The sequence below is a fragment of the Eutrigla gurnardus genome (genome assembly GCF_963514095.1).
Source record: "Eutrigla gurnardus genome assembly, chromosome: 20".
Taxonomy (NCBI): Eukaryota; Metazoa; Chordata; class Actinopteri; order Perciformes; family Triglidae; genus Eutrigla; species Eutrigla gurnardus.
Window position 1 is genome coordinate 7769830 of NC_139931.1, and position 27443 is coordinate 7797272.

General features: G+C 44.9%; 2 protein-coding genes across 6 annotated transcripts in view; one reads left to right on the plus strand and one right to left on the minus strand.

The window, feature by feature from the left end:
- slc5a11 (solute carrier family 5 member 11) lies at positions 1 to 6349 on the plus strand. Of its 2 annotated transcripts, XM_084036184.1 has the most exons (16): positions 1 to 93; positions 1007 to 1136; positions 1246 to 1317; positions 1400 to 1504; positions 1591 to 1650; positions 1730 to 1834; positions 1919 to 2024; positions 2115 to 2195; positions 2302 to 2507; positions 2951 to 3086; positions 3426 to 3533; positions 3612 to 3762; positions 4133 to 4301; positions 4473 to 4688; positions 5141 to 5285; positions 5383 to 6349. In XM_084036184.1, exons 2-16 carry the CDS (start codon positions 1008 to 1010, stop codon positions 5604 to 5606), a joined length of 2013 nt encoding a protein of 670 aa, XP_083892310.1. In that variant the 5' UTR covers positions 1 to 93; position 1007; the 3' UTR covers positions 5607 to 6349. The 2 variants fall into 2 exon arrangements, with proteins under 2 accessions (XP_083892310.1, XP_083892311.1); XM_084036185.1 differs by lacking the exon at positions 1 to 93 and having other exon boundaries at positions 930 to 1136.
- arhgap17b (Rho GTPase activating protein 17b) overlaps positions 5995 to 27443 on the minus strand; it is a 25568-nt gene continuing 4119 nt past the window's right edge. The window contains exons 3-21 of one of the 4 annotated variants that reach the window (XM_084036180.1): positions 15608 to 15712; positions 15140 to 15216; positions 14507 to 14618; positions 14131 to 14207; positions 13901 to 14003; positions 13501 to 13569; positions 13282 to 13363; positions 12626 to 12753; positions 12079 to 12190; positions 11917 to 11998; positions 11745 to 11825; positions 11272 to 11385; positions 11078 to 11169; positions 10822 to 10960; positions 9820 to 10104; positions 9137 to 9258; positions 8644 to 9057; positions 7839 to 7884; positions 7135 to 7313 (exon numbers count right to left, since the gene is read on the minus strand). In XM_084036180.1, coding sequence (XP_083892306.1) covers positions 7877 to 7884; positions 8644 to 9057; positions 9137 to 9258; positions 9820 to 10104; positions 10822 to 10960; positions 11078 to 11169; positions 11272 to 11385; positions 11745 to 11825; positions 11917 to 11998; positions 12079 to 12190; positions 12626 to 12753; positions 13282 to 13363; positions 13501 to 13569; positions 13901 to 14003; positions 14131 to 14207; positions 14507 to 14618; positions 15140 to 15216; positions 15608 to 15712 — 2202 coding nt within the window. In that variant the 3' untranslated portion in view covers positions 7135 to 7313; positions 7839 to 7876. Of the gene's footprint in view, positions 7314 to 7832; positions 7885 to 8643; positions 9058 to 9136; positions 9259 to 9819; positions 10105 to 10821; positions 10961 to 11077; positions 11170 to 11271; positions 11386 to 11744; positions 11826 to 11916; positions 11999 to 12078; positions 12191 to 12625; positions 12754 to 13281; positions 13364 to 13500; positions 13570 to 13900; positions 14004 to 14130; positions 14208 to 14506; positions 14619 to 15139; positions 15217 to 15607; positions 15713 to 27443 lie in introns of all 4 variants that reach the window. The other 3 variants (XM_084036179.1, XM_084036178.1, XM_084036181.1) reach the window with 3 other exon arrangements.

The window sequence follows — 27443 nt, forward strand, 5'->3', positions numbered from 1 at the left end:
GGAAACTCAAGACAGAACGCAGGATTCGTGGGATCGACCTCGAGTAATTTGTGACAAGTTGCATTGGTTGGGTCGCACAACAACAAAATAAAGGTGAGTTTATTTATAAGATATTACTATCCAATACACAACCCGACGCTAGTAAGAGTTGTAACTTTCACTGGTATCTGAATTGCTATTTTTGTTTTCAAGTGCCAGAAGTGCAAAATCTTTAGCTCCACATGCTGATAAAGGTGTAGTTGATAAGTCTAGAACTGCATATTAAGCTGTGTTAACAGTTTATTATGTAGCAACAGTACAGCTGGGTTAATAACCATGTCTCCAGTAACTGAGAATTCCTAATATTATGTAAAATGATAAGATAATTCTGACTTTGAGGGTTAGATTGCGATACAGTGTGTTCAAGTTCTTTTAGTGACACTATTCAGTTACTATAATATAGTATATAGTATAATATAAGTCCTGCATCTCTGTGAAAACAGCACAATCATGACTCGTAGTAGTGAAAACAAGTCTTTTGTGCAGGTTTACACAGTTATAATTCCATAAAAACCATAAAATCATTTATTTTACAGAACATCGCCATGTTTACAGCTCCTGGCTATGATACATGGTTTCATTTTGGCAAATAAAAAGAAAAAAAGCTTTTTAAAACAAATAAGAGTTTGCTTCCCAAATGAGATGATGGAGGGTGAAAAGCTATAACACTTTTATTTTTAAGTTCAAGCCTTTTTATTTCCTTTCAATTCATAACAGGCAGTATGTTTAATAAACTTATTTTCTGTACATGACCAGCAACTTAACGTGTCAAATAATCGGAGCCGAGAGGAGATTTAAAATTTAAAATAAGGACTTTGTTTTTGTTGCTGTAACACTTTACTGTAATGACTATAAACCATTCAAGACTAAATATGTGTCTTTACATCTGATCCCTGTGCTCATGATCCCAGCAGGGGACATCATTAGTTAATTTCTTTGATTTCACAAATGACCTTTGACCTGGCAGGATGACAAAAAGACGGAGCAGCATGACCCTGCCTCCGTCGCTCTCTCCCGCGAACAGCAGCACTCTGGGTACCGTGGATGTGGTGGTGCTGGTGGTCTACTTCCTGCTGATTATGGCTGTGGGCTTCTGGGTAAATACAGGGGAAAAAAATACTTTTACAAAGCATTTAAATTAAATCGGGGATGCGGGTGTCTTCTCAGATGTTATCTGATGGACATTTCTTCGTTTCTTCCTCCCAGTCCATGTGCAGGACGAAGCGCAGCAGCGTGAGTGGATACTTCCTGGCTGGGAAGAACATGACCTGGTGGCCGGTGAGTCAAACAAATCTGTGACAAGTCACTGTTTTTAAATCACAAAGTCCATCCTAACTCTGCCTCTCTCGTCTATATTCAGGTGGGAGCCTCTCTGTTCGCCAGTAACATTGGCAGTGGACATTTTATCGGCCTGGCAGGGTCGGGAGCAGCAGCAGGAATCGGGGCCATTGCATACGAGTGGAATGTGAGCGATTTTACATAAACCTCTCAATCCGTGCTGCTATTAAAGACGTTTATAAGTACTCAGAGTTCATATTTGGTGATTGACAGGGCATGCTGATGGTGCTGCTTCTCGGATGGATCTTCCTGCCCATTTATATCGCCTCTGGGGTGAAGCATCACACATGATGGATCCATTCTGTTTGTTTATTTATTATTTATAATCATCCTTGAACTATTTTGCCTCCAGGTGGTGACCATGCCAGAATACCTGCGGAGGCGGTTTGGTGGTAGAAGAACACATTTATTAATGGCCGTCCTCTCCTTATTTATTTACATCTTTACAAAGATATCGGTAGGGTTGCAAATCCACAACGATCCTCTCGTGTTTCTGTGTAACAGGTGGGTATAGTTTGTACTCCATACGTTTGCTTGCCAGGTGGACTTGTATGCCGGTGCGCTGTTCATTCAGCTCGCCTTACGATGGAACATCTACCTCGCTGTGGTGGTGCTGCTGTCAATCACTGCTCTGTATACTGTAGCAGGTGAGCTTCCTCCTTCCGTCGCCATTTAAAAAAATTCAACATACAGTAAGAGTGCCTGTTTACTGTTTGTTGTGTGTGGGTCTTGTTTAGGTGGTCTGGCTGCAGTCATCTACACAGACGCGGCTCAAACTGCCATCATGCTGGCCGGAGCGCTCACCCTCATGGGCTTCAGTAAGTCACATCTGGCTGCACGCGACGCCATCACATCAGCAACCAGCACGCCACGTTATCTGACCCTGCCGCCCCTCCCTCCCTCCCCCCGCACACACACATTGAGGTTTTGCCGAAGTCGGAGGCTGGGATGCTCTGATGGATGGATACCACAACGCCATCCCTTCGATACGCGTGCCGAACTCCACCTGTGGCGTCCCTCGAGCCGACGCCTTCCACATATTCAGAGACGCGGTGAACTCTGACCTGCCTTGGCCCGGGGTCATCATCGGCATGTCCATCCCCTCCATGTGGTACTGGTGTTCTGACCAGGTGATTAAAAAAAATAAACCTTCTTGCGTGGCACTTTTCCTAACGCATAGGAATAGAAGTGATTTTAAACATTTCTAAAAAGTATACAACATCCATCGACGATGAAAGTGTCATTTAGTGCTTTTCCGTCTTGTTCATGCCGCTCTACAAAATTCCTCTGAAGTTTAGTATGAAAGACTCCTCATCTGTAAATCCCCATCTTGAGAATTTAGCATGTTTTGCTCCTCCGAGAAGTAAAATCCAAGCAACCCGAGTCGGAGACAACAGAAGACAGAAGTAGTTTTAAAGAGCGTTTCCTGTCTCCTCAGTTCTAATTTGAGCTCATAAAAAACGTTACCCTTGATACGTGCCAAACTGGGTAAAAACTGCAAGCCATGTGATTTTCCTTTATCGCTCCGGAATAATTCTGTTCCGACTGAGGGGTCGGCTGTAATTCTCTGCAGGTGATCGTGCAGCGATCCTTGGCTGCGAAGACACTGACCCATGCAAAAGGTGGCTCCCTCCTGGCTGCTTACCTCAAGGTTCTGCCTTTCTTCGTCATCATGCTGCCCGGCATGATCAGCAGGATCCTTTACACAGGTGCAGTACCAAGTCAGTGTTGCTGATCAATGGGATAAAAGGTCACCAGTGTACGCCACATAGAAGTGGAACACATGGTTTGGAAGCTGGTAACCTGAATCTGAAAGAAAACTGATTTAATGCATTGAAATAAATTGTGAAAGTTTGAGAGGACGCTATTCCCATGCTCTAGTATGTCTCATAAGTTGTTGCAGCAATTTTGGGGGTTTGATACCATTTAAGACACAAATGAACCATGATTGACCGCTCCAGAAGTCATGATCAAAAATTCCTTGCTACCTTAGGTTTTCCTCCGACAGGTTAAAATGGATTGTTTCCTGTTTTAACGATATCCTGTAGATGATGTGGCCTGCGTAGACCCCGAGCTGTGTGAGCAGATTTGTGGCAACCCAGTGGGCTGTTCAGACACGGCCTACGCCAGACTGGTCATGGGGCTGCTGCCTGCAGGTGAGATACCCCCCCTCCTGTGTTGCCTTTTTGCTTTCTATATACAGAGTTATATGCTAATGTGTGTGTTTGTTCCAGGGCTTCGAGGTCTGATGATGGCGGTGATGATCGCGGCCCTCATGTCCTCTCTCACCTCCATCTTCAACAGCGCCAGCACCATCTTCACCATGGATCTATGGACGACTTTCCGATCCCGTGCCTCAGAGTGGGAACTTATGATCGTGGGCCGGTATGTGACCTCCCAAACGTGGACGCATCTATACTGCAACACTGTTTACAACAATGACATATTTGTTTTCAACTGAGGTGTTTTTCGTTTTTAATTCCCACTTGGACCAGCTGAAATCAGTATAGTATAAATCATCCACCAAATATTAAATCTTCTTTTTACTTTCCACATATTCTTAATAATGACTTCACCAGATTTTCCTTCCCATCACACACCCTCACATCCGAAAGTACAGTGCTGTTCAGATACAGTTTTCCATCCCTCACAAGCCGTCCTATGATCAAAACCCTTAAGCAAGACATGTCTGTGCAGAACTGAATTATTTGGCGTTAAACAATCCCAGATCTTCTCTTTCACACGTGTGCTGCAGAGTGTTTGTGCTCGTGCTGGTGGTGGTGTCTGTGCTGTGGCTCCCTGTCATCCAGGCCAGTCAGGCTGGGCAGCTTTTCATCTACATCCAGTCCATCAGCACCTACCTGCAGCCCCCAGTCTCCATCATCTTCCTCGCCGGCTGCTTCTGGAAGAGGACCAATGAGAAGGTGAGCTTGTGTCCGTTTGATTGATCAAATAATTTATATCAAGAAGTAGCAATGTTTTGGCATATTCTCCACAGAAATAATGAGTTTATATTAATGTGGCAAAAATGAGAAACTGAGTGCTGATGTGATTGATTTGCCTTCGCATTTCCTCTCCCTCTCTCCTCACGACAGGGTGCATTCTGGGGCCTGGCCTTCGGACTGTTGCTGGGCTGCATCCGCATGCTGCTGGACTTCATTTACCCTGCACCTCTGTGCTATGAAGAGGACGACCGGCCCGGGGTGTTGAAACACGTCCATTACCTGTACTTCTCCACGTTGCTGTCCTTCATCACGCTGGTGGTGGTGGTTGTAGTCAGTCTGGCGACAGAAGAGCCCAAACCGGAGCAGGTGAAGCCCCTCGTTGTTGTTTTGCTCTCTTATTACTCTTGAGGAGGAAAGGAACAGCCTCTCCTTGTGCCATGGATTCACATGTAAAAATCATCTTTTTGGAGATTTAATTGGAAACAAATCAATTTGTCTTCTTCTCGTTTGCTGATCTATTGCTCTGGTCCATCAATGTCACTACACAAGATACAAATAATGCAAGGTTCTGCTCATTACATTGCTCTATAGCACCACTAGGGGTCAATAACACGGCAGGGTACCTTTTTAAGGAAAACTGATCACAGCAGCTGGGTCCTTCAGAAAAGCAGGTCTGCGTATTTTTGCTGTAAATCTCACCTGTTAAGAGTACAAACAGCTTTATGTGCCACAGCTTTAGGTGATACCCTCTGAAATGACTGCAGGAGAATACATCTGGACTCTGTAGGTTTACATCTTGTATGTCCTTCTTTGAGCAGATTAGTCGCCTCACCTGGTTCACCAGGTTCGACCCAGTGGAGCCCAAAGAGCAGGTCTTCTCGGTGGAGCGGAGCTCAGAGGTCATCGCTCCTCAGACGAATAAGACGGAGGTCACAGGAAGTGAGGAAAGCAGCAACAGGGAAGGTGGGTTTCACTAGTTTGACCATTCATCCAGTCTCGCCGGCGAACACGCCCTCTCAGCTATTCATCGTGTTCTCTTGTCCCCCCCTCAACTCTCCAGACTCCGGGTCCAGCATCCAGACCCAGTCCAGGCTAACATCTGCCCTCTACTGGCTGTGTGGGATGGAGAGAAGGAAGGTGGGGGATGATCATCCCGGGACGCTTCCTGCACCTGAACAGGCGATCTGTTCTCTGGAGGAAAAGCCGCGTCTGAGACTCATTGTTAACGTCAACCTCTTCATCTGCCTCTCTGTATCCGCCTTCATCATCGGCTACTGGGCTTGACAGGCAGGTTCTGAGGACACTCAATGGACACTGTGTGTGGGGGATGGGTAGTTTTTTTTTATTACAGACTGAGAAGAAATTCCACTTCCTTATTTTGATCCTAAAACGTACAATAAAATCTCCATAAAGTGATGCTATATTGAAAAATCACAGTTGCCTCCCTGTTTTTAATCATTTCATCTGTATAATTTTACATTGACGCTGAAAGAATCCATAAGTCACATATTTTGATAAAGCTCCTCTTGTACTTTTTTTGTAAATTAATTACAGCTGACTAATACAACTACAATGACTGATGTGGGTGTTTCTGTCAGGCTTTGCGTCCCCCTTTGGTTGAGGAACAAGTACATTTTGACAAATAACTGATGAGAAGAAGCTGACAACACTGTAAAATGTTGAATAACCTTTAATTATCAAGAGTAATTATGTACTGCATGACGCATTATGTGCAGAAAAGCCAACATAAAAATGCTGCGAAGAAATCAAATATATAAAAAAAAAAAAAACATAATCAAAGAGCTGAAAACACCCCAACAAGGTAAAGATTGTCAGCCGGAGTAAAAAATATACACAAAGATGAATTTGGCTGTATTTGGTCATAGCTTTGAGTTTACAGTTACAAGCTATGTGTAGAAAATACATTTATCACTATTAATTTGCTAGAAAAATCCCTTTTAATGATAAAGGCTGAGCTGTAAAGCTATTTGAAAATCAGGTAATTTAGAATCAAATAAAATTAAAAACTCTGGATTACTAGAAGGAAAACTGAAATACCAGAACTTACAGCATGTGTACTATGAAGAGGAAACCACTGGAAGACAACTGCATTTTATATTGCACAAAATATTTGGTCATTAACAACCATAATAGTATCATTTTAATTAAATTTCCTTTGGCCCATATATCTGTTTCTTTGGTCCTTTTACACTTGTGTGTTCAGTGTGCGATCATTGAAAGGCCCTTTAAGCTGAACATCGCATTTTGCCAGTTGTAACTGAAAATGATAAATACATAATCCGTGGCTCACTCAAATATCTCCACACAACTGAATTAAAAAAAAATACTAGTTGCCAGGTCCACGCTGTGCTAAGAGCAGATTCACAGATTTCCGTCTCCAGAAACATAGCGTTTAGTATCGATAGTAAGATTAAAAAAAATAAAATAAAAACAGACAAGTGAAAGCTTTGGAAGCTTAGCACTCTTTGGGTTCAGCTGCTATGTGTTCAGGTTATATATATTATGTATATTTATATATATAACCTGAACATTTGAGTCCTGGTAGCCTCGAGTCTAGCAAGGCTCTGCAGTCCAATCTTAAAATACCCAGCAGTATATAGAACAAAGGAAGTCTGATAGCTTGACAGGAGGTTTGAGGTTTCTGGTTGGAGTCTCAGCAAAACAGAAGAAAAGGCAGCCGTTTCCCCCCAGAAAGCAGTCTGGCATCGTGTGCACGGAGAGGGAGGAGCTGGGTTTGAGTTACCCGTCTAATATTTCATTCTTAGCATTCAAATCTGTTACTTGGACCAGCTGAGGGGAAGGAGGATCCCTCTTTTCTTCACAGAGCGGTGAACTCGGTCTGGGTCTCAGGGTCTAGCTGCGGGTCGGGGGCGGGGGCGGGCTCTTGACCAGCAGAGCTCTCCCCTTGTTGGTCCTCAATCACCTCGGGGATGAGGGCTCGTCCAATCCCCTTCAGCACTAGACCGCCGTCTGTACAGGACAGTTAGGGGGACGGATCAGCAACAAAAACACATTTTTAGACACGTCTTGAAGTTGATGTCAAGCAGCGAAACAAACGTATCATAGCAACACACACGCATGGTCTCAAACTGGGGGACGCAAACGCCATCTTTGTAAGACACCAAAGATCCATCTTTCCATCAAGTCCGGTCAATATTGCAAATATCGTGTCACAGGGGACGTTTTTAGAGATGAGGGCGGTTGTTGGAGAGTATCCCTGGTGTGTTAGTAGTTGAATGCCACACATGTTCTACAGATAGAGATCTGCACATGCACACATTCAGTTTAAAGGGTTTAGTACGTTAGTCATCACAGAAAACTGGTAGCAGACAAAAAGCCATCAGCATCCGTTAGTCTTGTTGGTTAAAATGCGGGACAAATGCATACTAATATACATAAATATATGTATACAGTACGTGCACAACAACACCAACACACATGCAGTGGACACAGAAGCGAGGCTAACACGTCAGCCAATCAGATCCTTACCATTACCTGCCTTGCAAAGCTCATCTTACAGGCAGACCAGCAGCTCAGACATCTGTAATATTCACACACGTCCTGTCATGCATCAGATCACCACAGATACATTTAGTGCGTGAAGCACTACGAGGCTGTGAAACCGAAAGCCGGAAAGCTAAATACAGCGATGCCCTGAGAGGAAGTATGAGCAGACGACCAGCGAGTGATTTCAGTAGTCGTACGTCTACGCAGAAGAAGGAATCAGGATAAAACAGCACTAAAGAGTCTGTAAGTTTCATGAAAACACTGCAAGTGTTACTCACTTCATTACCAGTACACTTATTTGTTCTTTGGCCGACTGAACTAGTGGAATGAAACCATGTACATTTAGAGTAGGTCCATTTTATGTCATTTGATTGTTCTACCTCCTAAAACTCAAGTAACATTAATGCATCAATAATTTATTATTATATAATCTATATATTACATTATTTACTTTTACTTCAGAAAAAATATAAATAAAGGACTTTTTTTCTTGCAAATATCGAACCTTTTTCTCCACTGAATGCATTTTAAAAATAAAGTAATTGGTTACATAGCAGATTATGTTTGTGCACCTTAAACATTCTAGAATAAAATCAATGGTATATAAATTAATTAATCAGCTGCACCGGGACCAGTTACAACATGAAAATGGCGCTTGCATAGTAAACGAATAAAAAACTTAAAGTAGCCTTTCACATAATGATTATTTTTACTTTTGAAGTGCATTTTATATTGGAACAGTTCCTTAAATGTATTAGCAGCTATCAAAATATTGAAAAACAAGACTGTTTACCTGTTATGATCTTGGAGGCGGAGCCACAGATGTCATTACCGTTGTCATTTGCTGCAGGTTGCGGGGGCGGCGGCATGCTGGGTCGGGGGCGTGGCTTGGGCGCCGGCCTGGAGGGGCGAGGGAGAGATCCGGAGTGGTAGAAAGACAGCGGGTGGGCGTGCGTGCCGTCATGGGGTGGAGTGTCAGGAGGGGTGGGAGTGCTGGGGGGAGAGGGCTCCGACTCCCCCTGGGCCGGGTGGGCTTGCGGGGGCTGTGGCGGGGGGTGGTTCGGGGCGTGGATCGGGCTCTCTTTGCTGGGGTGGCGTCGGGGGGTGATGGGTGGGTGATGAGGGGAGCCGGGTGTCTGGGTGGTACCGGGGTGGGAGGCGAAGGGGCTGAACACTTTGGGTGGGGCCGGGGCCTGCTTCTTGGTGCCTTCAGAGGAAAACATAGTTATTACACGATAATAACAATGTTGATAGTTTAAAATAATCAGAAATGTACGTCCTCTCACCTCTGCGAACCATGTGTGGACTCGGCCCTCTGGAGCCACCCTGAGAGTGGGGGGTTCCTACTGTGAGATGGACCGAACCATTCCTCTGAGGAGGGGGAGTGGACATGAGCTCCCGGGCAGGGCTGTGGGAATACAAGGAATCCAAATGTTAATCCATCGACACGTTGCCTGATCAGATTCTAACAAGGAAGTGCAGCAAGAACTCATGCAAGCGATGTAGGAGACAAATTACATTTGATTCAATTACATTAGATGACACAAAACAATATGCAGAGAAGATGATGCAAAATCAGTGTTCAGAAATGTGTTGCGTGCAAAATCAGACATAGAAGCCACAAAGAAGTCACTCAGACGGACTTGCAGGCAACGAGGAAGGGGAGTGGATCTTTGAAACATAGTCGGTCATTCGTCACAACAAGCAGGATGGAGAATAAAATAAAAAGAATGGTTTTGTAAAAAATGAAGTAAAACATGAAGTCAAATTAAAAGCTGAGGAACTGACAGACATTGTTATTCACGTGATTTTCTAATTTTAGGACGTCCGACATGGGAACTCAAAACGCGACGACCAATCAAACACATGACATGACAAGATAAAAGGGGCGAGTGAGCTCCGGATTGGCTGATTTGGCTGCGAGCAGGCGGCAGGAGTATTGTTGCTACCTCAGCTCGCTCCTCCTTACCTGCACTCCTCTGCGCTGAGCTGGGTTACAACCTGAGGTTGCACAGTGGCTACCTGGACCCCACCACCCAGACCACCACCACCCAGACCACCACCACTACTAGCACCACACAGGCCAGGCTGCTCAGCCTCCGTGGCCGGGGACGGGAGCGGAGGCTGGGGCTCGGGCTGGGCAGGACCCCAGGCTTCCAGCCGGGGCTGGAAGGTGGGTGAGGATAGCTGCGGATGCTTTCTATTTACAGCGCTGGCTCTACGTGGAGCGGGCTCCGGCTGTTTGTTAACAGTGCTAGGAGGGGGGGAGAGGGGAGAGAGTTCAGGAGGGCAAACCACACGCCATCAGACAGAAGGAAAAGAGCAAGAGACCGAGAGAGAGAGGGAGAGAGATGCCACTTCCTGTGTTAAATTAAACCAGTTCAGAGAGAAGAAACCAAAAGGAACAGGAAAAAACCCACATGACTGTGAGCTTTCTAAATAGAACTGCGACATCTCTGCGGGGACAGAAGGGACAAGATGCCACACCGTACGTACAAAATGCAACAGAGGAAGCCCACACAAAACATAAAACCAGCACCCTACAGTGTGACCTAAGCTTTAATTAGGAAACAAAAGAGACAACACAGGAGTACACAAGAGTAACACATGAGACATCATGGTATTCCAATGGAGGCTGAAAAAATGTTCAAAATGTGTTGACAACATAACTGATTGAGCTGAAATCACCTAAATAGAACAGAGCTGTGGTGCAATAATCACACAAAACATCACTGCCTTATTTTACTCATGGTTAACTGGATTCGGGGGAGCTACACTGGACTGCGGCGCAGCTTTGAAGTCTGGACAGGGCAGATCTTCAGTGGGCGTTTCTGTGACTGTGATGGACTCGCTGGCCACTACATAGAGGGCCGACACGACCGGGCCCCGAGACTCCTGCCTGCTCAGTGTCTTGGGACGGGACGGGAGGGCGAGGGGCAGGCTGAGGCTGAGGTTGGGGCGAGGCAGGTACCTGTCTTTACGGGGGGTGTGACTGTCCCCGTCCTGCCCCACCAGGCTGCCGGGGCGCCTCCTATCCAGGCCGGGGTCGGGGTCTGGCGTGACCGGGTGGGTGGGCATTGCGAACATGCCCGACACGTTGAAGTCCACCTCTGGGGGAAAAAAATAAGAGACGATGGACATTCAATAGTTGGTTATTTTATATTTGAGCCTCAATCTTATCGTTGTTTTCTGTGTGACAAGGAGAAGAAGTTCTGTCGATGTTCTACCTTCAGGGAAGAACCAGTCGGCGTGCTGGATGATGGGCTCAATGATGGCGACTACGTGGACAGATGTGGCGGCTGCCATCTCTGCCAGCGTCCTGAACACAAACGGAGACGAGGACAGGAGGAAGGAGCTTCGTCAGCCTCAGCTTCGCTTTGTGGTTGGACAGAGATATGAGGTAACAACACACCGTTCTTACCCTTCAGTCTTTGCCCAGAGCAGGTTGGGTCCAAGGACGATGGATATGTTGCTGGGCGTCATCTTATTCACATCACTGTCCTGAGCCAGTTTGGCCAGAAACTTCACCAGATACCTGAAAGAGAGACTCTAAATGCTTTAAAAGCCTCCAAGCTGCCGTCTTTTCTTCCAGGCTAGTTAGCAAACTGGTATTCTAAGTCAGCAAAGCATTCACTATTTTCTTCTTAAATTGTTCTTTGGCCTCGACAGAGACCTGTATTTGTAAAAGTGACACACATTTGACATTTGTGTGTGTGACAGGAATAAATGACCCTTTTCATTTCCTCTGTTTCTTTTGAGATGTCTCATCTACTAAGTTAAAATCTGCAGCATGGCTACATTCAGTTCTACTTTTAGAAAGGAAGCGTTCACCTCCGCTGTGCAAGAACGCGTTGCATCATGTGAACGGAATACGATCCAGCTCAAAATGCGTACCTGAGGTTTGCCTTGTGGTTTTTTGGTAAACGGTCACACGTCACCCACAAGGCCTGAAGCCTCTTGTCAGAGTCCGACACACTGAAACCACAAACCATTTGCTTGTTACACAATATCTAAAGCAAATTATTATTATTTTTTTTTAAAAAGCCACATTTGTGCATCTTCTTACTTGGAGGCCTGCGTCCACTCGTCGTACAGGCCAAACGTCATTAGAGGCTCCGGAAGTTCCCTGAGGTAGGACTTCAGGGCTCCTGTGTATGAAGAGAAGCAATGAGAAAATGATCCGGACCACATGGATTCACTTTTTGGGGATTTGTAGGAGAGGTTGTACCGGCGACGGCGTGGGGATCCGAGTAGAACTCCTCCAGCTGCGACGTGGAGCAGTCCAGCGCCGCTTTTAGCTTCTTCAGTTTCGACGCTCCGGCAGCGATTCTGAAGAGACCCTGCAAGCAGAAAAACACAAGAGTACCATCCAGTCAACGACGGAGGAAGTCGAATTGTTTTCCACACCAATAGAGATGTGGCTCTTTCGGGGCTGTGAGTTTAGTTTCCGTTCATAAAAACGTCCTCCTTGGGGAGTCTGTTGATATGGTTACACTTTAGGAGTGCACTGGTGAACATGCTAATGCGTAACAGATGTGTTCCCGTAGCCTTGATGCTAACTGACCACAACTTGGCTCCAGATGTTTCCAGACTGTTCGTGCCATCGTTTCTAGAAAGCAGTCCCCACAAGCCACATCTCCTTCCAGCTCCGACGGACCGGAGCAGAGAAGTTGTGTGTTTTTTACCCAAAATCTGGTTAAGTAACCCTCAATTTTCCCCTCCTTTACTGGACTTTCAGCCTTTCCCCACTGGTCTGCCGTCCCCGCAGCCGTTACCTCCTCCTTCATGCCGGTCTCCAGCAGCATCATGACGCAGGCCTCTATGGGCAGAGCGATCTCACGGTTGCTCCTCTTCAGGTGCTCTTCCAGAGCCGTGCCGAACGCCGGCTTCTCCATCCAGGAGTCTGGGAGACAGGTCAGTGTCTTTAGGATTAAAAGTGTGCTTAAACAAATGTCTGCTCTGCGTCCGTCAACTATTCTCCTGCAGTTCTTCTCTGCATATATGTTAAGAAGGAGAGAAACTGATTTTTGTTAAGTGCTCCACTTCATTATTAAGAGTCTGCTGTATGTCCACTTCTAAGCAGTTAGTAATGATTGTAGCATTAAACAATGTGAGACGGGCTAATTTCATCCCATCTTAGACACAATTAAGGTACAAATTACTGACTTGAAATTATAAAAAAAAATTAAAACAGAGAACAATGCTTTGCTTCCATTGAGCTGGCTCTGTTTTGATTTACTTTATTTGTCGCCTGGCAACCAGACAAGCCAAGACAAGCCGGTCTACATTTCTCAGCAGCAGCTTACGTCCTGCAAACTACATCAACTATGCTGCCAGCTCTAAAGCTAATATTGGGGGTTTCATGACGGATCCGTGCAGAGGTTATGTTGTTATGTCGTTAGCAGATGTAATTCATGTTCATGTTCATCACCTTGCTGGATTTGGATCGTCGGTATAGCTGCCTCCAGAGCTGCCAGAGACCTCCTGTGGTAGTCTGCCTGGGCCTCTAATAACTGATATGCAAACACAATCACAGGTTATATAAACAAACCTTTGGCGTAGAGCTTTCACATTGCATACTCAAATAACAGTTATAGTGAAGTGGACCACATTTGCATGATATTTCCATTCCGGTTTTTCGTGCACCCACCATGACATAGTAGCGTGCATAATCTCCCTCTTTGGAAGCAAAGTTGTACAAGTCTGCAGAGAGCTGGTCCTGTAGGATGAAAACAAATACATATATACATTCATGTGTTTTTATATTTTCCATGCATGGCAACCTTCTGCTTTACTTTTCACAGAAACTTTTCATTAAGATGCAGATTAACTCCAGATGACAAAGCAATGACCTTTAATTACGTGGACTTAATAATGCGCTTTGTTCCAGCGACAAGGCTTTCCTTTGTTCATAAGATGTGATGAAGAGGCCCTGACTGGAATGTACAGCCATTAGGTTCATAGTATCTTGATTAAATACTGTATACACGGCATACCTAACATTGTAATAAATCAGGAAACTGCTGATTGCAACTTAAAAGGAGACCTACCTTGCATATTTCTACTTTGTTGAGAGCCTCGTCCATCTCGTCTTTGAGGGAATCGGCCTTAGCCGCCATAGCCTGGTTGTTGGACTTTGTTGCCTGGTAACACCTGCAGGCCAAGACATCGTGTAGACATGTAGGGAGGGATTTGATTGAAAAAGTTTCCTTTCTTCTTCATATTTGCAATTGAAGTTAACATTTAGATCAAGTAATAGGGCCAAATGGAGCCGGCGTACCTCGTCTTGGCTGAGTCAAAGTCCAGAACCAGCTTGGCCAGTTGCTTCCTCTGTTTCAGTATGTTGGGAATCTCGATCTGTGAGAGAAACGGCGCGGAGCGTGAGTGCACATACACCTCATCGTCACCGCCGAGGATGCCACCTTTCTCGTGAGAACATTTTGTCAATATCAGTCAGAATGCCAAAGGCCATGTTGAATTTGGCAAAATCCAAGTTCAAACACACACACGGTGTTTGCAGATCCTGTACCGGCTTATCGAGTGTTTCAGTTCAGTCAACACTAATTTGTCTAAACATGCAAATGTAGAACTTTAATCCGGATACATGCAGATCATAAGTGATCGCTCCGCTATGAGAAGAGCAGGGGCGTTTTTACCTCAGCCAGTTGGTTGAGAGGATCCAGGATATCTCTCTCGATCTGGACTTCGTGCTGCATCAGCTCAGTCGCTAACCTGCTCTCAGCCTCCCCACACACATCCATCATCTTGCTACACACACACACACACACACACACACACACACACACACACACACACACACACACACACACACACACACACACACACACACACACACACACACACACACACACACACACACACACACACACACACACACAGGGCTGTTATCACTTATGTTCTCATAGGGGGAAAAAATTTAATTTCAAAGAAAACAGACACACAAAGAGGCCCCTTGTTAGACCCGTCATGTTCCCTTCCACTCAAATAATCACTTTTAATGTTGTATTTGAGTCAATTAGGATCAATTTGAGACAGACAGCCTTCAATTATGACATCATGCTACTTTTCCAGACACATGCTTGTGTTTTGGGTTTCTATGAGAACAAGTTTACATGTTTTTATGTTAAAAAAACAATTTTTTTTCTCATATTGTCCATTTGAATATACCTGAAACGCTACTTTTTACGTGCTTTATAACTCACTTTCTACAAAAAGTCAACTTTAAAAAGTGCTGAAACTGGTCTTGCGTCTTGCAGTTTGCATCTCACCCAATCAAGCTCTCGTCTCCCAGCTGACATCCTCCCTCCTGCATGGCCTGAGACAGCGTCGTCAAGGGAAGCTTTTTCTGCAAGCAGACCGGCAAACAGAGGTCAAATACACAAAAGGTAATCCAAGAGAAACAACACACACTAGTGATTCCCTGAGAGTTTTTTGTGTGCGACGAGGTCAGTCTGTTCATTAGTGATAGTGAAGCTGGCAGAAGGCCAGCACTGAATACTTTCCTCCTGAGTGTCTCAATGCGTTGCATAAGAGGAGATGCTATGTGTTGATAGCAACTCCTCTCCAAAACCGACAACGGCGTCACAGTGATTCACCCTGAGAGCAAAATGGAAACACTGACATACGGACCCTGACTATGTAGCATGTTGCTAACGAGCCGAGATGATAACCTGAGGTTATTTATGGCAGCCCTGTTTAAAACAAGGAAAGGTGAAGAGACACACAGTGCTTCTTACATGTCTCTTCTCCGTGTCTGTGCCCAGTTGACCCTGCAGACAGGACACCAGCCGCTTGTGTGTGTTGTGTGACACCAAACGCACCAACTCCAACCGCCTCTCGATCTGTGGGCACATAAGACATAAAAAAGTTAGAAGTACAGGATACGGACACCTTGGAAACCTTCCGTCCTGCTCTTGTTATTGGGAAAAATGACGCACGATGTCGTCGCCATTTGTTCAGCTCTGTTCTGTTAGGACAGGCAGCGCTGACGGACAGACGGGAGGAATCACAGACTGATGGATTTTGCAGCGAACAGAGAAAGTGTCTTTGTCCCGACATGTGAGGACTCCCTGCAGAGATGGCATCATTTCCTACTTTGCCAGTTCCTTTCACTTCCCTGGTCATTTCAAATACATGTCCCCACAAATCCACTCTCTGTGTAACGGCTACCCGACTACAGGAACTGGACGGAAAAAAAAACAAGACGATGCACACAATAGATTGCTGTGACCAAATGTAACTCATAGCAGAAGTCCTTTATACACAGAAACTGTATTCAATGTGAAGTGGTCACATCCTGGATGATTTGGATACAGCAGCTTCCTTCACAGAACTAATTCATTCATTGCATTGTCGTCACATGATAGCTGAAAACGTAACTTAATTAACTGTATAAAAAAATGCGTGCCAACCGTTTCAAAAGTTCATAAAAGTACATTTCTTGACTGATATAGTGGCTTTCCTATAAGTCATCATAGGAATGCAATGCAGGGGAATCAGCTGTGTGACACCTGCAGGCGCTCACTTCAGGTTCTATTTGCTGTTCCACAACGACTTTCTTGCATCCGGTTGCATCGTGAGAACGTGCTGGTGAACTATGGTGAACCACAGTTAGCGCTACCTGCAGACGCCATTATCACGGTGGGAAACCCGTTCACGCTCCTGGCATGCCTCACACCTCCTCACATCGTCGCGATGCAGGTGACTGCCATCCAGCGGACAAATAAATTGATAAAAACACAAAAAGGCAAACAAAGGGAGAAGTGGCTCTTCCAAATGTTAAATCTAAAAATCCAATATTGCTTTAGACAAGCTGTTAAAAGTTGCTTCATATAAAAAGAAATATGACCGCTGAAACACACTGTATCCAAGAGCTCAAAATAGGAACACATCTAAATGAAATGAACCAAGATTTACATGGTTTAATAACTGCGGTGTGTTTTGGACAGCAGTAATGTTAAGTTTATCGCTCAACACTAGTATGGTCTTTAAGTATCCACTTCCTCTTCCTGTTTCAGTGTAAACATTTGCCGTCGGATCTCCATCTACGTCCCGTTCTTCTTCCTTTACTTTCATCCTTGCTGATTCGCTGCTCTCTCTGCGGCTGAGCTCTCTGACGTCAGACACAATCGTCAAACTCACACACGCTTTTCCTCCTCCCTCTCCCTTCAGCCTCCTCTCTCTCTCTCTTTCCTGCAGCTGCCGCTCCGCGTCGTCCACAGCTGGACTTGGCTTCCTCGCCTGGAGCCGACTGATTCGCTAACCATTCAGCTGATCCCAGCTCTGATTAATGCGTGGACGTCTCGCTCTATCTGGTTACAGATGGATTGGATGCAGACCTCCGACACTCGGTGCCAAGAAGCGAAAGAGAAGCAGGCCTGGATGACTCCAGTGCGGGCGCAGGCTGGGTGATCGCATCGTCTCTGCTGAGTTTTCCGTCAGCGTAAAACAAAAGACCCTCCCAGACACCCAAAGAACAGAAAAAACATGTCTCTGATATTGAATTGCAGTCTCTTTTGCACCATTTTAAAGCTGAATGAATCTCGTCTTTGTTACTTTGACAAAGCGTTATGTTACTCCAATAACCTATTTCAACATCTTGACAACAAATCCGATGATCTTAACTTTCAACGCAGCTTCTCTGTGCGTAAAGGAGCGATCAGGCCTCAAGGGGAAACTCAATAATGGAAACACCATTCCACACACAGAAACACCCTGACGAACTGAAGTCATAGAGTGGAGGAGGAGGAGGGAGGGAAAAAAGCAGGAAAACTCCCTGATCATACGCAAAGACAAGCACACGCTCCCTTCCGCCCGCGTCTCCAGTTATGACGCTGTCCAAAGGTTTACGGGAGTCACCGCCAGATTTTTTTTTTCCAGCCTGCGATGAAAAAACATTGAGCGAGCTGGCGACCTCTGACCTGCCACAGCCAAAAAAGAAAAAGCAACAAAAAAAAAAAAAAAAAAGTGGAATGTGGAGTGAGTCACAGAGGAACCCGGGGAGGGTGGATCCAGTTTTGTTTTCCTGGCTTGGAGCTGCTTTGGTAGACTGGAGAGCTGGTGAACCGATTGGGCTGGCCGACCTATTTGGCAGGACGGCTAACCGTCTGGTTAGCTGATGACAGAGCAGAAACAGGATCTCTAAATAGTCCTGCTCGCTTCAAGGAATATAGTTCTGACATTTTAGGAAATACTAGTTGAGAGTTGGATGAGATGAAACTCAGGTTGTATATATATGACGCTACAGAGGGCAGCCAGTTAGCTTAGCTTAGCATAAAGACTGGAAACAGCAATTAGCACCCTATATCTCATTTGCTTTATCTGTTTAAAAAAGTGTAAAAACAAGATGTTAGACCGGCCTAACGAGTTATTGGGCCAAGAAATAGTCCAGCACATAACCTCCCTGTAAATCCGCAATGTGGCGTTTTTAATTCTTGTTTTTGTGCTGATTAAACAAGCAAGAACAGGCCTTTTTTTCCAAAAAAGACAAACTCTCACTTTAACAGAAAGAAAAGAATATAAAACTAACACAAGCCGATCAGCAGATACCTGCTTACACACACATCAGATGTGAATCTGAGTTGTTGTGATCGAACGCTGAGCTGGGACCAGTTGGAGCCTGACTCTCTACTGTATGAGAGCTTCACCGAGGCGGGACGTGTCCAAACAAGACAAAATGCCTCAACCAATGCAAAGGACTGTGGGAAAAATTGGAAAGACGACTACGACACCGTGGAAATCATAGTGTCACATTTCAAGTCGGACGGGTTGGAGAAGGGGGGTGAAACGACAAGTCCTTTTCCTACCGTTGTTTCCTTTTAGACACAGATTGTCCGACACACATTTCGTTTGAAGCACGCACAGAGAGTGTTGTCTTGATTTCTCATATTTATTTAAAACAATAATCTCCGGTTGACTTTCCAGGAAAAATAAGAAATAACAAAAGAAAAATGTCGCTATTTATGCGACCAAGATCACTTCTAACGTTACAAACGATGACTTAGTACCAGTTAAACAAAGCAGTCGATCTAGATGTGATAAATGTACTAAAATGCGGTCAGAAAACTGTTTGCTCTGTATCTCTCCTCACCTGAACAAAGGAACTATGCCTCCCTTATAAGGACATTAACTGGATCAGAGCAGGACCTGGACCGACACATAATTGGCTGGTGAAACACAGGTAACAATCACCACACAATAAATAATAGTCCAGAATCTAACTTAGGTACGTATTTCATTAATTTTATAATTCATAATTTTAGCCATAACTCGAAACAAAGTTACTTTAAAAGTAATATAAACCAAAATGCTCTAAATGGCTCCAACATACCGGCCCCTAATTGTGATGCTACAGCTAAACAATTACCTTCATTAAATTATATGGAGCCAGATTACAAGTTCAAATATAAACCAACAAAATATTCCGAAGTATATCGGATCAAAAATTGCTAACACATCATTTCCAATTATTCAATATGCAAATACATTCGTCCCACTTGAATCCCCCCCAGAGTTCATGCTGCAGAAGTCCTTTTTGTGGTACAATCACCACCTGCAGCCCTTAGGCAAGAACGATAGTCCAGTCAGTGTAGGGCTCATGTATGCAAAGGGGCAAAGGGCAAGGGGAAAAAGGGATAGTGTGTGCAGGGGCATGGCAAGATGGGCAAAAGGGATGGTGTGTGCAGGGGCATCACATTAAGCTCAGTTTTCCGCTTCAGAAAGCAAGCAGAGCTTATCGATGGGCCTTTGCAGGGTATTCGTCTTTGTTTTGACTAAAACACTCCGGACGAGACCTTTGGGCCCAGGCAGGGTCTTTACTACACGGCCAAGGGGCCATGAGTTCCTTGGTGCAGTTTCATCTACGATGACCACCACGTCATTGATGTTCAGGTTTCTTCTCGTGTTGGTCCACTTTTGCCGTTGCTGCATGAGTGGCAGATATTCTTCAATCCATCTTTGCCAGAACAGATCTGCAATGTACTGGACTTGTTTCCATCTCTTTCTACTGTAGATGTCGTCTTTGCAGAAGAGTGCAGTTGGCATGAGGGGTTTAGCTTTCAGTTGTAGTAGATGGTTCGGTGTAAGGGGTTCTAGATCGTTTGGATCAGTCGATACAGTCGTGATAGGCCTGTCATTGAGAATCGACTCGACTTCACATAAAGCCGTCTGGAGCATGTCGTCGTCCACTGATTGCTGTTTTAACACTGATGAAAGAACCTTTTTCACCAGTCTGATCAATCGTTCCCACACTCCTCCAAAGTGGGCTCCTGATGGAGGATTGAACAGCCACTTCACTCTACTGGTCAGCAGGGAATCTTGGATTTTTTGATGGTCCAGCTGTTTCAAAGCAGACTCCAGTTCCTTCTGAGCACCCACAAAGTTGGTGCCACAGTCTGTTCTGATGGTGAGTACTGTTCCTCTCCGACATAGAAACCGCCGAATGGCATTGATGCAGGAGGCGGTATCCAAGGTACTCGCCACTTCCAGGTGAACAGCTCGACTCACCAGACACGTAAATATGACTCCCCATCGTTTGACCTGTGATCGACCTCTTTTCACTTCAATAGGTCCGAAGTAATCAATGCCCACATGAGAGAATGGTGGAAGGTCTGGCTGAACACGATCCTCAGGTAAGTCCGCCATTTTCTGCTCACCAACTCTTGCTTGCATGCGTCTACAGAAAATACAAGACTTTATGATTTTCCTGGCAAGAGAGTTAGAAGAGGGTAACCAGAACTTCTGGCCTAGCCTGGAGAGCATGTGGTTCCTTCCTGCGTGTCCAACCTGCTGATGGATGTGACGCAGGATCAACTCAGAGATGTGTGAGTCTTTGGGAAGTATAATCGGGTTCTTTAAGCTTGTTGGTAAAGCTGATTTACTTATCCTTCCTCCAATCCTTATTATTCTGTCATCGAGAATCGGATCCAATTTCCGAATGGAACTATCAGTTTTGACAGGTTTGCCTTTCCTCAGGAGTGTGAGTTCTGAGGCGAAGTAGTGCTGCTGTTCGTAGCATATTATTGACTTCTCTGCTTCGTCCAAGTCATCAACAGATAGGCCCTTTTGTTCATCTGAAGGTTTGGTGTAAGTCACACACTCCTTTGCCCTTTGGCCTTGAAGTAGCAGGAGTCTTTTAAGTTTTAGCATCCAGCCAACAGCCCTCTGTAGTTTTGTCCAGGAGGAGAAATGTTCAATGAAGTTGCTGGTTGCACTTTTGCTTATACTTAAGCAACTCACGGAAATGTCCCCTTTTATTTCTGGATCGTCTGATGGAATGTGGCGAATATCCTCTGGCAATTTAGGCCATTCAGTTTCCCTTTGTGACAGGAAGTCAGGGCCCTTCAGCCATGTTGCTGAACTCAAAAACGGTTCTATCTTCAATCCCCGTGAAGCATAGTCTGCCGGATTGTCCTTTGAACTCACGTGCCTCCATTGACTTTCTTTGGACAAGTTGTGGATCGTGGCAACTCTGTTGGCAACGTAAGTATGAAAACGTTTTGTCTTGTTGTGAATGTATTTCAGGACAGATGTACTGTCTGTCCAAAAGGTAGAATCTTGTAATTCCATGTGGAGTTCCTTTTGTAGCATCCTGTCTACTTTCACAGCCAGTGAAGCAGCAGCCAGCTCCAGCCTAGGGATGGTGATCTGCTTCAGTGGAATAACCCTGGATTTTCCTAGTACAAATGTCACTTGAACATTTGCCTTGTCGTTTGTGAGACGAAGGTAGCTTGCTGTTCCATATCCTATCTCACTAGCATCGCAGAAGTGATGCAGCTCAGCAGTCCTTGTGAGTCCAAAACTTTCAGGCTTCATGCACCTGTCCACTTCAAATCTGCTCAACTGGTCAAGTTCCTTAATCCATTGTTTCCATGGTTTAGCAAGATGTTCTGGGATCACTTCGTCCCATCCGCAGTTGTCCATACACAGCTTCTGTAAAATTTGCTTGGCTTTGAGGATGAAGGGTGAGAGGAATCCAAGTGGGTCATATATAGAACTGACAATAGAGAGGATAGTTCTTCGTGTAGGAACTCTGTCTTGGATGTCAACCATGAAGCTAAATGTGTCTCTCTGGATGTTCCACTGGATACCTAGAACCCTTTCAAGAGGTGGCTTCTCTTTGTCTAGGTCAAGCTGCACAACCGCCTTGGCTCTATGACCTTCAGGGACAGTTGTAAGTACCTCGTAGTCGTTGCTTACCCATTTAGTAAGAGTAAACCCTCCTTTGGCACATGCTTCTGTAAGGTCCTTTATTAGCTTGATTGCATGATTAGCTGAGGCCACAGACTTAAGACAGTCATCGACATAGAAGCTGTTCTTGATGGTATCGAGAACCTCCTGGCTGTCTTGATTCGAGTGGTCTTTTCCAGTTTGCTTCAAGGCAAAGTTAGCAATACTTGGTGAAGATACAGCGCCGAAGAGATGCACCTTCATTCGGTATACTTCTAGTGATTTCCTGATGTCTCCCTCGGGCCACCACAGGAACCTGAGGAAGTCACGGTGATCTTCTTGTACTTTCACTTGGTAGTACATCGCCTCAATGTCAGCCATTATTGCGATCCTTTCCTGACGGAACCGAAGTAGGACGCCCAGAAGTGAGTTTGTAAGATCTGGACCCTGGAGCAGTTCTGTGTTTAGAGATTTCCCTTTGTAGGTTGAGGAGCAATCAAATACTACCCTGAGCTTCTTCTTCCTTTTATGGTAAACCCCATGGTGAGGTATATACCAAACTTTGCCGTCATTTCTTTGGACTTGTTCTTGTGGTACCTTTTCTGCGTAGCCTTTCAGCAGCACATTTTCCATGAAGACCTTGTATTCTTCGGCGTAGGTAGGATTTCTCTTAAATTTCCCAGCCAGGTTTAATATCCGCTGCAGTGCCATGTTATGATTGTTTGGCATGACTAACTCCTTGTCTCGGAAAGGCAGGGGCAAGATGTAATGTCCACTTTCAACCACCTTTGAACTTTGGGCCAGCTCCATAAATCTCCTATCCTCACATGACATCTCTTTCTTCTCCTCAGATTCCTTTTCTGGGAAGTCCTGGTTGTATTGCCTGAGTAGCAGGTCTTTCAGATTTTCCATTGAAATACGATTGACTGTTATTGATGTTCCACATTCATCCATTGCAGATGGAGACTTGAGGGGCCCATTCACCACCCATCCGAAAAGTGTCTTCACAGCATATGGTCCATTACTCTGGCTGTTGATTATCTGCCAGGGTTCCAGCGCTTTAGGAACATTCATTCCTATCAACATCCCAATATCAGCATCAATCTCTTCCACTTGGATTCCACAAAGGTAAGGCCATTTTCTCAGTTCTGATTGGGTAAGTAAGTTCTCCTTTGAAACAGGGATTTTAGCTTGTGTGTAAACTTCAGGTAAGTTAATAAATTTATCTCCATTTAGATTGCCGACTTCCAGTCCTGTGATCTCATAGCTCCTCACACGGTTTACCTGTCCCATTGTCTGCAGCATAATGTCAGTTTTGCGTCCTTTCACATTTAGTTGGTTCATGAGCTTTTCGGTACAAAATGTGGCCGAGCTCCCCGGATCAAGAAAAGCGTAAGTTTGAATATACTTGCTTCCTTTTGCAGCTTTAACTTGAACCGGGACAATAGCGAGAGCACATTCTTTTCCGGCCCCTGTTACAACATCAGCTGACACTTGAACACTGTTGATCGATGTTTGCTTTGGTGCTGCAGAATTGCGGTTTTGCAGGGGTTCCTTATTTGAGGTTCTTGCATCGATATGTAGCAGGGTTGGATGTTTCCTTTGACATGTCTGGCAGTCTAGTTTCTTATTACAGTCTTTGCTCATGTGACCCTTTTTTAAGCAACCAAAACAATATCCATTGATCTTCAAGAATTCAACCTTTTCATTGTGTAACTGTGATTTGAATTTGAAGCAGTCCTGTAATGCATGATTGCCTTCGCAGAAACAGCAGACAGCTGAAGCAGCAGTATTAAAGTTGTTGTGTTGTTGCCCTTTAAATGCATGCTGTTTAGTGTCTTGTTCTACAGGTGCTGCCACTGCTGTCACAAATGTACTTCTGCCTTTAGGTGCCCTTATTTCAGTGCTCTTGTTTTTGGGGAATATCCTTTGAGCAGGAGTTGGGTCTTTAATATCTCCAAACGCTGGGTGCAGTAAGATGTTGGACTGATTTTCAATGAATTCAACCAGATGTCTGAATTTGGCTCGAATGTTTCTTTTTTGAAATTCTTCATATGCCTTTGACCGCCATCTCTCTCTGAGCTTGTAAGGAAGCTTGGATACAATCAGTTTTAAGGTCGATGTAACATCCAGTTCATCCATGTACTCCAGGTCCTGCATGGCATTGTGGCATTCCCTCAAGTATAAAGCATATGCCTGAAGAGCTTTGCCATCATCTGATTTGATAGCTGTCCAGCTTAGTGCTTTTTCCAGGTAAGCATTTGCAATCTTCATCTCATCACCAAAATGTTTTTCCAATAGTTGCATTGCTTCGGGATATCCTCTTTGTGCATCCATGTACATACAGCTACGCACAAGGTCTTTGGCCTGACCTGAAGTAAACTGCTCAAGAAAGTAGAGCCTGTCCTGGGAACTGCTTGTCTTGTCTTCTATTAAGTATTTGAATGCATGCATGAAAGGTTGGTATGATAGTGGATCACCTTTAAACACTGGCACTTCTCTTTTAGGCAGTAGCGATAGATTTTGTTGCATTATCATGAGTTCTGTAATATCCTTTTGACTCTTTACCATTGTGCTGATGTTTGTCTGAGTGATATCACTGGTTGCAGTATTTTCTAGGTGCGGACTTTGAGCCCTTGTTGCCACTTTAGTGCTATTCTGAATGTCACCAACCGTCCTCTGTAATGGAGTTTTAGGCAGAGCACCTAACTGAATGAATTCCAGAGCAGATGTGTCATATGTTTCTTCCACATGTTCCTGTTTGCTTGTTTCCTCAAAATATTCATTCATAGCATCACCATAAGAATCTGTCACATTTGGACCTTGGAGTACTTTCATTTTTGCATCCGCTGCCGCAATTTGTGCATCCAGTTCAACTTTTTCCATTTTTGATTTAATGATGGTTTCCTGCAACTGCAAGGTGTGCTTCTCCTTTAATGCAGCTGATTTTGCCTCCAGGGCTGCCTTTTCTGCTGAAGCCATCCGAGCAGCAGAAGAAGTACTTGATGTAGTTGTCCTTTTTGAGACATTTGAAATACTGTCCAGTGGGTCAACCTTTAATTGTGCACTCTGTTCCTTTTTCCATGCCTTAACCTCCTTTGAAAAGTAACTGAAGTTCATCCCTCTTGGCTCATACCAGTCCACCAAGTCAATTTGTTTTTCCTCTTGTGTTAAGAGCTCTTGAACAGAATCGTGCACATTATTAAATTCATCCACAGCTTGTTTGAGCAGGTACATACATTTATCAACATCATCAACATTTCCACCTTCAGTCATCAGGGCTTTTGTTTCATTTATTCTCCTTGTGCACACTCCAAGTTTTCCTCTGCGTGTTGCAATTAGAGATTTTAAACGATCCTCCGCTTCCGCGGCCGTTTTAGGCTCAGTCATTGTCCCGTTTAGGTTGACGTTTTATTTATTGATTTGCTTTTATTAGATCGCGTCTCCTGTGTTCCTTTATTTTGCTCCGTTCGCCTTCACCGCGTCCGCGGGATGCGCGTAATTGTTTTGGCACAGAAGGCCTGTTACACCTTTCTTCAGTTATCACATCAGAACATCTTAACCAGACATTTCACAGAACGAAGCTTCAGACGCGGATCTCATCCGCACATCCATATCCACAAGCACGGCGGCTTATCCACTGTTTGGTTTACTCACTCAGGTATCCGAACGAGCCGAGCGCGCCCGTCCTCATTTCCTTTGTCCTCTCCAAAAGTTTGTCAGACTTGCGTAGTTTTCTGACGATGAAACGACAAGTCCTTTTCCTACCGTTGTTTCCTTTTAGACACAGATTGTCCGACACACATTTCGTTTGAAGCACGCACAGAGAGTGTTGTCTTGATTTCTCATATTTATTTAAAACAATAATCTCCGGTTGACTTTCCAGGAAAAATAAGAAATAACAAAAGAAAAATGTCGCTATTTATGCGACCAAGATCACTTCTAACGTTACAAACGATGACTTAGTACCAGTTAAACAAAGCAGTCGATCTAGATGTGATAAATGTACTAAAATGCGGTCAGAAAACTGTTTGCTCTGTATCTCTCCTCACCTGAACAAAGGAACTATGCCTCCCTTATAAGGACATTAACTGGATCAGAGCAGGACCTGGACCGACACATAATTGGCTGGTGAAACACAGGTAACAATCACCACACAATAAATAATAGTCCAGAATCTAACTTAGGTACGTATTTCATTAATTTTATAATTCATAATTTTAGCCATAACTCGAAACAAAGTTACTTTAAAAGTAATATAAACCAAAATGCTCTAAATGGCTCCAACAGGGGGAAACATTTCCCCGACCAGCAGGATTTCATTTAAAAGTCCGCGCTGAGTCGCTGGTCTGCAAACCCTCACATTTGTATCTACATGTCTTGCAGATCGGGGGTTGCAGTCTGCGACTCGGAGCTCAAGTCGTTCCAAGCCACTTCCACAAAACGCTGACCGCTTGACGGTCACATTCCTCCACCGAGAGCTGGAGCGACAGGAATGTCTAACGCAGCACAAAGCTGCCGTGGCTCGGGCCGAGGACCAAAGACGGGAGAAAGCATTCTCTGGAAGGGTTGGGTCGGCCTGCGCTCCTCGCTTCTGGGACAATGGTGTGTTTATGTGGCTGGATTTAGCTTTTAAATGCTAAACGCATGTGTGTTTCTGCTCCTTCAAAAAAAAATCACTCTGTCAAGTATTCGTGTCGTTATGCAAACCGCGTGGGACTCAAAGGTCACCGGCGCGTGTCGTAAAACTTCAGACTTCACCTTCACTTTTCCTCCAACAAAAGCTCCTTTCTACTGTAAGAGCTCCGTCTTTTTCAGCCTCTCTTGTTTCTCCACACACTTCCTAGCAGTGATCTCACAGTTTCACGAGCCAGAGTACTCCCATCCCCCAACACACACACACACACAAGATAACAGAACATTGCCAGGGTTCGCCTTGAGTGGAAAACCACACGGCACTTTTTTCCGGCGGTGCCAAACCCCCCGAGCCTGACGAGGCGTCGCCGAATGAAAGACTCCCCACTAACGCTTCGATGCCGGCAGTTGTACTCCGAGACTGCGGAGAGACTTGGCATCGGCACGGCTGCTCGGCCGTGATGGCTTTAACAGACAACCTCTAAGGTTTTTGTTCTTCCAGAAAACGACGTCTCCCAGAGGCGTTTTCACACAGATACAGTGGCTGAGGGGGGTCGGGGCGGTCGGCGGGGCCTAAAATCCTTCAGGTGACCAGATAGATACTGAATCACAGTTAGGTTGACCTGTAAACAAATACCTGCAGCTGCTGGTGCAACAATACAGTCAGCTCATGGTTCGGTTTCATACAGGTTTGATGCCCCTTTTCTTGCCAAGTGTACAAAACTTTTATTACATTTTTTTTTGTTTGTTTTACAAGCAGGTCCTTATTGG

Coding starts and splice junctions, on each gene's coding strand:
- slc5a11 (XM_084036184.1), top strand. CDS start 1,008: ATGACAAAAAGACGGAGCAGCATGACCCTGCCTCCGTCGCTCTCTCCC. Junction 1,137..1,245: donor TTATGGCTGTGGGCTTCTGG/GTAAATACAGGG, acceptor TCTTCCTCCCAG/TCCATGTGCAGGACGAAGCG. Junction 2,508..2,950: donor GGTACTGGTGTTCTGACCAG/GTGATTAAAAAA, acceptor AATTCTCTGCAG/GTGATCGTGCAGCGATCCTT.